This window comes from Perissodus microlepis, chromosome 6 (assembly GCF_051167445.1).
Source record: "Perissodus microlepis isolate ML-2025 ecotype Zambia chromosome 6, ASM5116744v1, whole genome shotgun sequence".
Lineage (NCBI taxonomy): Eukaryota > Metazoa > Chordata > Actinopteri > Cichliformes > Cichlidae > Perissodus > Perissodus microlepis.
The window spans coordinates 25,961,804-25,974,627 of record NC_140466.1 but is presented as its reverse complement, the minus strand read 5'-3'; the positions used below and the strand labels follow the sequence as shown (position 1 = coordinate 25,974,627).

General features: G+C 40.7%; 1 protein-coding gene across 3 annotated transcripts in view; it reads left to right on the top strand.

Annotated features, from left to right (window-relative positions):
- fbxw7 (F-box and WD repeat domain containing 7) overlaps positions 1–12,824 on the top strand; it is a 129,329-nt gene that overhangs the window by 29,955 nt on the left and 86,550 nt on the right. The window contains exon 1 of one of the 3 annotated variants that reach the window (XM_084931679.1): positions 2,657–3,509. The exons of the other annotated variants lie outside the window; for them this stretch is intronic. Within the exon in view, the coding sequence (XP_084787805.1) occupies positions 3,357–3,509 (153 nt within the window). The 5' untranslated portion in view covers positions 2,657–3,356. Of the gene's footprint in view, positions 1–2,656; positions 3,510–12,824 lie in introns of those variants that run through there. 3 annotated transcript variants of the gene reach the window in all.

Below are 12,824 nucleotides of genomic sequence, written 5' to 3'. Positions count from 1 at the left end.
CACAGTGAGCTGTCTTATGTAGTATCATTCCCATCAACAGCCCAGAGATGTGCTAGTGAGCACTGATAACAGCTTTAAGTGCTTCATCATTTCTCTTTGCAGCAACTTTTTATGTTAGGCACAGCTCGTACTTGGTCACAGCTGTACATCAAATGTGATGCACCTCATTGAATAAACAGATGGAACAGTTTTTACATTTTTGCAGTATTCCCACGAAATGAGACTAACAGTCATTTGTAGAGTGGATCTGTACATCGCTAATTAAAGGGCTCTGTGGTGAAGTCTAGTTTGTACTACTTCAAGGTGTGTTGAAATGCAATACAAAGTGAAGGACAGAATTGTTCTGCTTACACGGAAAATAAAACTGCTCAGTGCACAAACTGAGAGTTGACATTGGACACGAAGGCAAAGCGTCACCTCCTAAATATTGAAGTCAAGTCTGTTCAGTGCGTAGCTGTGTGCGTTTTATATAACAAACGAGAGTCTGCTGATGCTGCCATACTTGTTTTGATTTCACTAATCAACCACAAGAAGGCAGGTAGGGGAATGAATACAGGAATGGTCCACAGCATGCTTATGGTGATGTAATACATGTGTGACTGCTTTGACCGAGGCACCAAAAATGGAGCAATCTTTTGGTTACAGCTTTTGCTAGTTGTTGTGTTAACGATGATGATGATGATTTGAGAGAAGGAAACTTCCACTTGAGGATATTGACCACACAAGCACATTTACATCGGCTTAAAATTGAAATGACACCAAAACTCAACAAAAGCATTAGTAGTCATTGGTTATGACTGAGGTTAGCTGGGGAGATGGAGTGTCATGAATTTGTATTTTCTTCCTGCTGGGTTTTAATATGAAACTCATAAAACCCATTCTCATTTCTTCCAAGAGTGCAGCCTTTGCATATTATTTGTCGTTACTGAATATGAAATGTAATTTTTATGGCTACATATTTTTTCACTTTCTTTCATTACAGTTTCCTGCTAGTGATTGTACCAAATGTTAGGTGTTGGTTATGAGACAGAGCTGAGATCTGCTGGTAAATATGAACAATAGCTGTCTCTTTTTGCTTTTACTAAGCTAAAAACACAGAAGCCCTCCGACAACAAGGGTCACAGCTCTGTTTTCGGACATGGCTGAGGCCCTTTAATATCTGTTCTGAGTCTGTGCTGGGCATCAGTGCCATCCTCTATGGCACAGGTGTTGAACTCCAGGCCTCGAGGGCCGGTGTCCTGCAGGGTTTAGATGTGTCCTTGATCCAACACAGCTGATTTAACTGACTAAATTACCTCTTCAACATATCTTGAAGTTCTCCAGAAGCCTGGTAATGAACTGATCATTTGACTCAGGTGTGTTGACCCAGGGTGAGATCTAAAACCTGCAGGACACCGGCCTTCGAGGCCTGGAGTTCGACACCCCTGCTCTACGGTGTAGTGTTATGGGGCAGTAGACTGAGAGTAGCAAAGAGAAACCTGCTTTACAAACTGATCAGGATCACCTGTAACATGGTGGGTGTAGAGCTTGATTCTGTGGTGGTGGTGGTGGTGTTGGAAAGCTTTGAATATCGGGAAGTACTTCATGTGCTGAGTCACATGCCAAGGGCATGGTCTGGTCCATCCCTAACATGTTTGACAACTTAAAAAAATGTTTTTCTGTCTGTCTGTCTTTCTTTTTTTTTTTTTTTCTTTTTTTAAATTTTGAAACTTCCTATCTTATGTAGCAAAGCTGTTTACTCCTGGGATTCATAAAATATTCAGATTCAAAAATCCCCACCAATATATAAACGTTTGAGAGGTCCTGTTCAGTTCCTCTAATTAGCTGATGTGAAGCTTGGACAGCTATGGGCTGCAGCAGCCTGTGTTGACATATGTTGGCGCTTAATTAAGCATAACTACTCTTGGTGGTCATTATTAGCATATTCTTGGCTTGACGAATTTCTCCCTCTTTCACTGTCTTTGATGTTGGTGATTTCTAGTTGTATAACACTGTGTGTGCCATTAATAGAAAGCTATTGTTGGTCCTTCAAAAGGGGCCCAGTCTCATTTTATTGTGCATCTGTCTTTGTCTTGCTGTTCATCCCGCCCCTCCCATTCGTTGTTTTTCCCACTTTCAAGGAGCTCAGGCTTTATGAGCTCTGATAACTATTAGCTTGAGTGCTGAATAATGTGCAGGTTGTCCCTGAGCACAGATTCCACAGGTTGAGCATCTGTGATGAGGTGAGCGGGGAATGTGTGGGTTCAACAAAGCTGGGACATGAGACACAAGGGAATTAAAAAGGATGTATATTGAATATGCTGCAGGTGTTTAAACTAGCACATGTGCAGGTGGCATGTGCCATGTAAAATTGTGCTCTATTAGTTGCTCCATTACAAGCTTAATAACTGTAAATTACTGCAGTGGAGCAAAATAACAACAGATTGCAGAGTTCCTCTTTAGTTTTTCTTCATCAGTTAAAGTAACTGTCACACTGAAGATTTTCAGCTCTTTATTTCCTTGATTGTTACAGTGATCATCAGTAGCGTGCTGACCACAGTGACAGTTTCTCACCATAATAATCCTGCCTCCACTGTTATTGTCTCCTAAACGCTGGACCCCTCCCCCACCGCATCCTGACTGTATCCTGCTTATCAGTCCTCCTGGTGCTTGCTGAGTGGCTTGGATTTCTTATAATATTCAGTCCACTGCTTCCTCAATTAATGGAGCAACTCGGAGCTCGAATGTCATATGAGGAAAAACATTTTAATCGGCAAGTTGGAGGAGCTCAGTCTGAGTGGCTTACCGCTGGAGGAGGAGGTGGTGGTGGGGTGCACAGTAGTGGCAACAGCCTTGTCGGGGATGGCATCCTCATTGCACAGCAGTCGAAGGCAGTGAAGGGAATGGAAAGAAACGGATGGAAATTGTGAGAGACAGAGGGGAGTAGTGTCAGACACTGCGTCCGGTGTATTATTTGCAGCCAAAAGAAGGTGTTCTGTGGATGGAAGTGAGTTTTGGCCAAAAAAAAAAAAGAAAAAGGGGAGGGAGACTAGAGCAGGAGGCGTGTTGTTCAGAGATAGAAGTACAGCAGAGGGAGTGGAGTAAGTGGGAAGCAATCACAAGGGAAATGGATCGACAAACTGTACTTCCCAACTCAAGTACCTTCACTGTGGATTAAGGTGAGCCGCAGCATCTGTATTTTTACTAAAACCAGCCTTATCTCTGGCGGGAGTACCTGTGGATTAGCACCATGTGGAAAACAGTACAGCAAAGGCATCAGCTTTGAGGACAACTGAGGGGATTCAGAAAGGACCAGGAAGTGGCTGCGGCTCACAGCTAGTCTCTTTTCTCCACACCCCAGAACAGCCAGGCTACTAATGAGCAAGTCGATGTGTGGCTGTGGCTGCAGCATCATCTCCTCTCTGATGAAGAGACTGGGCCGCACAGCTTGCTGCTCAGATCTCCTCTCCTGCAGCCACACTTCAGAACAGCTGCAGCGACTGGCCACTGCCTGCCCACCTCGACCAAAGGTAATAGTGTGCCAGCTTCCATTGACACAGCCACGTCATGTGTCCGGAGACACTGGAATTGTGCTCTTTGTGAGCAATTCAAGAACCATATAGGTCGTGGCAGCATATGAGGGTGGTGAAGCGTAGTGTCCTTGTGTATCTGCTTTGGTTGTCTGAAATGATTTTTCAGGTATAAGAACTGTGCAACCAAGGAGAGCGGCACGGTAATTGATTCTCTAATGGAACCAGGTGATTTAATGGATGTCTCGCTGCCTTGACAACAGTAGACTTGCTAGCAGGGTGCACAGTCATTTAAATGGATGCCTTCAGTCTGCATGTGGTTTACAGTGATTGCTGCTACCCCCCCTCCCTGTTGGAGAAAAAGCTTTTTCTAATGGAACAAATAAAAGCCAAACAAGACTGTGCACACGTCTGAGTGCCCTTTCACATTCGGCTGTGTGTGAATGAGTGTTTGACTTTACTTTAATGCAGGTTTCTGTCGCATGGCTGTAGCTTCTAGGGTTCCCTCTGCTTCCCTGCTTGTTGTGCACATGACTGTTTTAGTAGTAGGCTGGCACTGAATGGGATTTTTAGCCCCTTCCAGAGTCTTCCTGGCAGTTGGCCATTCTCACAAGCAGAGGAGATTGATTCTCTTGGAGATTTATGCTCTCATGAGTAATGATTTAAGAAAAAAAAATCCACAAAGGAAAATGTTGTGGTATTATTGAGCTGTTGCATGGCAACAATTCAAATGAAAGAGAGGTAATGAATGATGGTTTTAGAGTACGTGCAGTGCTTATAGACAAAGCCTTAATATCCCTTATGTTGAACAGAAGTCATTGTTTTCCAGAGGAAGGCATTGACATAAAATGAAACATTTTGCTGTGGAAATGAATGTGAGGAGATGATATCCCTCCTATCTAGCAGCTCAAGGACTTGAGTTTCACTTTTTCCTCAGAGACATCACAGGGCACCAGCTCAAAATAGAGACATTGATTAATTGCTTCTGCATCGAACTGAAGGGAAAGATGTTTCAACAAACGCTGTGTATTTATAGGATTACAAGAAACCATCCCAAATATTGCGTTTCGTATCTCAAAGGATTAATAATTGGAAACGTCAGTCGTTTTAAGGCTCACAAGGTTTTGTGTTACATGTTGCAGTCTTGAGGCAGAATGTGTCCTTCAGCTTTTATAATATTGGTCTGGTCCATCTTTGCTAATCTCCTTCTGTTAATGCAGTTTAATTTGGGCAAAGTCACTATGCAGTGTCACATTTTGCTAGATCTTCAGCTGTATCTGCGATGTTGTCTGAACAACCAATATTTCCCTGACACTCTAACTGTTCAAGTCAGTTCAGTGTGATTTATTGCTCCAATTTGAAGTTGAGCTCAGTCTTCTAATTTTGTTTCCTTATTCCCAACATGGTTTGTCTCGTAGATAAATCCACTGGCGTTGAAATGATTTCCCCCCCCCCATCTTAGGACATATTTTTCACTTTATCAAAACTGGAAATAATTCACTGTTTTTTAGTTTTCAAAACCTTTATCAAACACAGATATACTCTGTGCAAGTTATCATAAATTATGTCATTCTTATTGAAAATTCAACTCATTACATTTGTAAAGACTGCGGAACAAAATAGACTTTTCTACAGCTTAAGTAGCATTTTGAGGCTTACCCTGCTATTTGTAGTTTAAATATCTGCTAAGGATATATCAACTCATAATATTTCTTTAGTTTTAAAGACCATGAACTGTATTTTTGAAATTTAATGTATTTTTCTCTAACACTGGACAAGATGATTTAAGACCTACACCTTTTCTTTTCCTTTTTTTTTTTTTTTTTTTTTTTTTTTTTTTTTTAAATAAAGACTGCCCAAAGGGCATTCAGGCCTAATGAGTAGTGATGAACAATTAACATGCATTTATTGAACTTACATTGCATATTGGCCTGGGACTACCCTAGAAATTATTGAGAAAATACATTTACAGCCAATTTCAAATTTCCCACTTCTGGCGCCCACATATTAGAACTGTGACTGGACTGCAGCTCAGTCTGCTTTGGGCTTTTTAGTTTGATTTGGCAGTCATTTGAATGCTGTAGCTGTTTTAACACACAACACTCGGCTGTTATAGTGTAGCTCAAACACAAGGTTTCAGTGTGTTCTTGGTTTATTTCTATAGCCGGAGGAAACGAGTTTAGATGCAGGCTGTGTGGCGGGGCAGGAGTGTTGGCTGGCTACACTGACAAAGTTAATGCATACCTGTCCACCCCGTCACAGGAGCTAGAGAATGGTCCAAATCCATCCAAGAGAAGATGGCATGCCTTTGCTGTTGAGTCTAAATGTTGAGTTTGTGCACTGAGACTCAAGTAATGTCTGTGTACCACAGCTGAAGCTTCATCTGTATGCTGTTCAACTTGGAACAGCATACAGAACAAAAATCCCTAACCCCTCCCCAACCAGTAGCTGTACTCAGTGACTGCCTGGATGTCTATACAGATCAAATCCCATTAAAACACACAAAAAAAATTAAATAGTTTTAATTTGAATGATTTGCATGTTATTGAGCGACATTCACTACAGCCTAAACACAATTTGGGCTTCCACAGATTGAGACCAGGGATGTCCATGCTCATGTGGCACACAAATTACAATCAATTTATGTGTATGAAACACACCTGTCCACAATCAGTTTCTTCTATTCCAACGTCTCCACCACCATGGGTGAGACAAAAAGGGCTGTCAAAGGATGTCAGGGGCAAGATTGTAGACCTGCACAAGGCTTTAATGTGTTACAAGACCATCAGCAAGAAGCTTGGTGAGAAGGTGACAACTGCTGGTTCGATTATTTGGTACTAGGAAAAATATAAAATGATCATCAATCACCTTTGGTCTGAAGTTCCAAGCAAGATCTTACCTCATGGGATGAGGATGATTATGAGAGTGGTGGTGGATTGGCCCAAAGCTGCACAGGATTGTTAATGATCTGAAGGCAGTTGGGCCCGCAGTCACCAAGAACACCATTGGGATTATGCCTATGTAATGGAGTGAAGTCTTGTAACTAGGACTGGGCGATATATCGAGTTTTTAAATATATTGATATATTTTTATATGAGATGTGACAATACCCTTTATATCAATATAGTCTACGTTACGTTATAACTATACTTGTGGAGCCGCAAGTTTGCCTCTCTTTCGTCCACTTTTGTCTCTACGCTGCGTTTCTCTGCCTCGCCTCTCTCCTTCACTGAACACAACTCCCCCTCCCCCATCACTTCACCTTAGGCAACGACAAGATGGACACGGCAGCTATCAAAGAGGAGCTGGTCGGTAAAAAGAAAACAATTGGAGATTACTATTTTAGTGCTGTCACCGTGACGTTAACGCCATAACTGCATTAACGGGGCAAATCTCTGTTAACGAGTTACCGTGGATCACCCCGTGCGTAGGGCTGGATGGCGTCAGCGCGTTAACAAGCTAACCGCGCTAACGCGTTGACGCCTAAAATCCTTTCATTTTCTCAAAAATCGACAGTGTGCCTTATGTATGAATTCTGGTTGTGCTTACTGACCACGAACCGATTTTATGTGGTACACAGCGCTCAGCGCTTTCAAAAAATGTTTTGGTACGACTTTGGTAAGCTAAGGAGCTGCACCGCTTAAAGGATTGTTGGAGCATTACGGCTACCGAGGAGCCTCGCGGAGTAATACGTACTCTGCTTCAGCGTAATATTACTGTACTGTGTGTGTATAAGGACCACAAATGGCACCTGTTAAGAGACATGGTTACAAAGAGGATTTCAAACTCAAGGCTGCCAGTCACGCAGTAGAACTTGGGAACAGAGCAGCTGTGAAATCTCTCTTTGTTATTATGCTCAGCGTCTTTTAGTTTACATTTTGACTGCACAATTGTGAGCTTTTTGTTATGCACAAAAACATTTTTATTTTATTTATGGAGCATTATTATTTAATAAATGCTGATAATTTATTTCCGAGTAAGTTTTTTTTCTGGTATATCTACGCTGTATGTTAATAAAAGTGCCTATGTGAGATTTGGGACACAGCTTTGACTAAGAACTCTTTTTGTTCTTACTTTATGGCTTTAAAGAAATATCGAGATGTATATAGTATATCGCCATCCAGCTAAAGAATATCGAGATATGAATTTTGGGTCATATTGCCTAGTCCTACTTGTAACTTGACCACCTGTGTTTGGAGGAAGGAAAACACACCATCCCCACAGTTAAGCACAGAGGTAGAACCATTTTGCTTCAGGGCTGTTTGTCTGCTAAGGGTACATGGTGATTTTACTGCACCGACTCACTGGAGATTAGTCGGTGGACAGATCTCCAGCATGACAATGACCCAAAACATACCAGAAAGTCAACAAAGGTGTGTCTAAAGAAGCACATTAAGGCCATGGAGTGGTCTTGCCAGTCTCCTGACCTCAGTCCTGTAGAAAATTTGTGGATGGAGGTGAAGCTTTGAGTTAAGTGGCAGCCAAGAAACCTGAAATATTGAGTTTCTGGAAAGAGGAGTGGACCAGAATACATCCTGCGAGGTGTGCAAACCTGGTGACCAACTACAAGAAACATCTTACTGCTGTGATTGCCAACAAGGGTTTCTCCAAGTACTGAGTCATGATTTGCTTGGAGATCAAATATTTAATTTACTCAATGAAATGCAAATCAAATTGTAACTTTTTTTCATTTCTGGATTTTTATTAAAAATTTCTGTTTCTATTCTATCTCCATTAAAATGAAACTATCATAAAAATTAGACAATTTCTTTGAAAGTGACCAAAGTTATAAATTCAGCAGGTGATTAAATAAACATTTTCCTTTAAAGGAACTGCAAACTGCTGAGCACACATTGTAAGCCTTATAACAAATGGAGGAATCATTTTCCATAAAAGTAGGATTGAAATTAAATTTAGTAATTTACTTTATTTGCACCGCAGTCAGAGAGAAATTATGAAATGTGTACATGAAATGGAATAATCATCTTTTCAAACAAATGTATAATTGGACATAAACAAGATGTATAAAACATCTAAAACTTATTAGTCAGTACATTTCATCACTCTTGAGATTACCTATAATGTCATACAACAAATAGAAACACACGGTTGGCAATAGTAAAGCGCCTATTTCATAAGTCTACATGGAATTGTTTTATTTTATTTGACTTCCTTTTTAATATCTCACTGTATACTTGTGGACCTTTAATAACCACACTGAAACCTATTTGTTTCTTTGCTTGTTTTTAAGTTTTAATGCGATACTGTTTCTCAGTCTCACATGAATATGGAACAAGATAAATAAAATGAGGCCAAAAGGTCTGTCAGACTACAAAGTCTCAGTCGGAGCATTTATCTTAGCTCAGGAAATGGCCCTTAAAACTTTCTTCTGTAAGTTTCTTAAATGCATCACGATTTACAGTAATTTATATCTGTAAGGCTGAAATAGGAAATGATGCAAGAATATCAGTCTCTAAAGTAACGTGCTTTAGGGCCCAATTAAATAGATGCGGTCTTAAGTGGCACACCACACTATAGATGGCAATAGCAGTAAATACAGACAGGATATTCTTCCACTTGAGGGCATCAGATAACGTTGTTGTTTTCCTACATATTATGTGTAATCAGACAGTTCACTTCCAGTCGTAGCAAAATAACACCAGCAGACAATACTGACTTCTTACCTGTCTTTTGGGTCTTAACAGATTAAGAGAGGGAGGGAAAATGTTCATCTGCCAGTGGTGTGCTTATCTTTGCTTCCCCCCCCCCCCCCCCCCTCTTTTTTGTTGTTGAAGAAACTAGCTGCTGTGTCAGATTAGTGAAGTTTGAAATCTGGAGGACAAACTGTGAACTAAATGATGCTATAATGGTCCATAGCATCTCATAGAACTGCATCATTGCGGCTAAAGCTCAAAGGAGTTGTGTGAAAGAGGGACTCCTAAGATTATCTTTAATTATCTCTCTGGTCTGAGACATAAGACTGATGCACCAAATGATGTTTCATTCTAGGAAAGTTTGGGGCTTGTTAGGTGGCTTTTAAATCATGAACAAAGCTGTTCATCTGTCTCTAAACCAAGTGTGTTTTTTTGTGATCATAATCTCATAACAATCTTGATACTAGAGCAGGGTGATATGACCAAAAATATTTATCACGATATACATTTGAAAATTTGCGATAACGATATAACTGATGATATAATTGACACTAGACAAAATACTTTACAACTCCACAACTTTATTAGTGCAAAAAAACCAACATCATTTTCACTTAAACAAGCAGCTGTTTTTTATGTGCATTAAAGTTATATAAAAAATTAACAGCGAAAATGCAAATTCCTTGCTGACAGTTTAACCAAAAGGCATTTCTAGTGGAAATTGGCCAACATATCCTCAGCATAACCATGTATAATATCCACAAAACTTAAAAACAATAGGTAATATTATGTTGAAGAACAGTACGTATCACTCCGCGAGGCTCCTGCCTACGATAGCCGCAATGCTCCGACAATCCATCAAGCGGTGTGGGTTCGTAGCTTAGCAAAGTCGTACTCAAACATTTGACAGATGTTCGAGCGGCGTGTACCACATAAAATCGTTTCGAGGTCAGTAAACACAACCAGAATTCATACATAAGGCACATGGGATTATAAGGGGCACTGTCGATTTTCAGAAAAATCAAAGGATTGATTTTAAGTGTGCCGTATTTTCCAAAAAACACGGTAATAACGACGGCCCGCTAGCATGCGCTACCAAAAATAGTGCTTTGTTGTGTATCTGACGGACGAAAGCTAAACCAGTTCCACACCACTGAAGTTGCAGCATTTTTACAAACAAATTCTGGTTCATCCGTTTCATTATACCGGTATTACCGTGAACGGTATGATATGGCCCAGCCCTACTTGATACAATTCTGTGCGTTTGCTCTCAGAGGCTTTCTATCAGGAGCCACAAATTCACACCTGCCCTCACTAGTTTTCCAGAGCTATTTTTGTCCACTTCACAGCTTTTGCGGGACTAAGAATAGCAACTGATGAATGAAACTTGTGTGTGAATACGAAAGGCCATTTGGCAAGTCTTTGCTCACTACAAGTGTTACTGCTTTCTCTGCTTTGTTACCTACATTGAAACACCACTTCACCCACTTTAACTGTACAAGCTGCAGGTCTGATCATGTCTTCTACCTATATTTAAGCTTTTGAACAAGAACTGAAACTTCAGGGTTAAAAACAAAACAAAACATATATTTACCACATCTCATCTTTATTTCCCTCCCTCGTCTTCCTGTCAGCCTTTGTCACCTCCATAACCAATTTCAAGTTACACTAATTGCTGAATCTTGGCCATTCCGGTAAAAGGCAGGAACAACTTCAGCTATTCATAGCCTTCCTCTTCTGAGCTCACAGAAATGAACTGGCAGTCCCATGGGGTGTGTGTGTGTGTGGGGTGGGCTGTGCAATCTGAGATAGGTCTAATGCTTCCCACCACAGCGTTGGGACTATGCAGCAAAGAGGAAGACGAGCCTTACAAAGGGACCAGTGACTTTTTCCTCAAGGTCAAAGCAGTTGGTATGAACTGAAGCAGATAAAGCATGTGAGCGTCCCCAAAATACTTCTCATCACTCGTTTTGCGCATTGAGAAGATTTGGAAGTGCAGTATGCTTCGCTGATTCTTAATTTGTCACACTTAAGATTAGCTAGAGGCCTCATGGGCATATGGAAGGACGGTTTAAGCTACATTAACAAAGCTTATGTGCCATTTAACAAAATAAAAACTTCCCTTTAGACTGTGTAGTGTCAGTAGGGAACAGAGGACCTCATATGTCAGACAGCAAACTGCTGCACAGCTTGTAACTGACCTGTTTTCCCTCTGTGGTTGTGCATTGTATCTGTAACTCTACTGTATTGGTAGCAGCACAACCAGTGGAATATAAATTAACATATATGGTGCTTTTTACCAGGAAAGTAGCTTGGTTTAGCTATGATATTTTAACTGCTTCATGATACACTTGCGAGTACCTTGTACTTGCCTTTGTTTTTGCTTTCTTGTTCACGCCCACCTTTTAATGCATGCACAGTTTGTATGTTTGCAAGAATAAACTTGCAGTTTGTCTCAGAGCTGCACGTGTCACTGAAGTCACTGATACTAAGGTCTAAAGATGGGGGCTGATTTGCATGCTACATACTCAACCTACTACCACTTGGATGAGGCAAATCCACAAGTCGCACGTCCCACTTACCTTTACTTGTATAATCCTTTCTTACCACACACTTGGTCACAGTAAAATTTGTTTGTTGGGTTAGTTTACCTTAAATACTTGAATGTAAGTGCTCTGAGTTCTTATCAAAATAAAGAGGCAGTCATTGTTTTCAAGTTTTGAAAGTTTTGAAATGAGGTAGGGTGAACCTGGTCAAAAGGTTGTTAATCTTTTGGAGTGTAATCATGATCCACAATCTAATTTTAATTTGGCTCTGCTGTGGTTGTTCATTTGGTGGCCCATTCAGAAAGTTTGTCACCTCGGTTTAAGCGCTAAAAGCTCATTTCACCCATTACTGCATCTTGTTTTTGTTTAATTTTGAAAGCTCGGAGTGACTAATGGTTTATCTCAAGAGCCTTATTTTGCAGTTGCTTTTCTGTTCTTCATTGTTCATTTACCAACTTTACCAAGTTATTCATTCACAATGCACAGTCATTGTTTCCAGTAATTGTTGTCCTAATTGTATATTATCTATCTACACATCCTCCTAACCTCTTATCCAGTTCAGGATTTGAAGACTATCACCGCTGTCACTGGGTAAGAGGTGGGATAGCTTCAGGACTGGCTACCACAGGGCCATGTGTGATTGCTTTAACTGTTTTAATCAGTCATCCTTTAAATGACTCACATAGCAGAACTTTTATTTAATGACTTTGTCAGTATAATATCGCCAAAAAGCAGATCTTGTCTTAAATTTAAACTGTCCTGTCATCTTGGACCTGTCTACACATCTTCCTGGAATTCGATCAGGGTCACTGGCATGTGCTTCACAGCAGCTTCATGGTTCTCAGACTCTTGCAACAGGGGGAGAGAACAAGGTCCCAGAAGGACGTCATTTTAAAGGGGAAGCCTTGGCTGGTAGCATACACCACTTTTACCACAACATGCACATTGCACTTCTACTCTTTCTCACAGTCATTACCAGATGTAAACAATTGGATGCGATGCCTGTGATGGTTCAGCAGTATTAGATAAACTGCACAGCAGCCCCCACTGGCAGGGCAAGTAGCCACTTTTGTATTTGGTAAGGATAACCAAATACAAAGTGAAACTAACTTAAA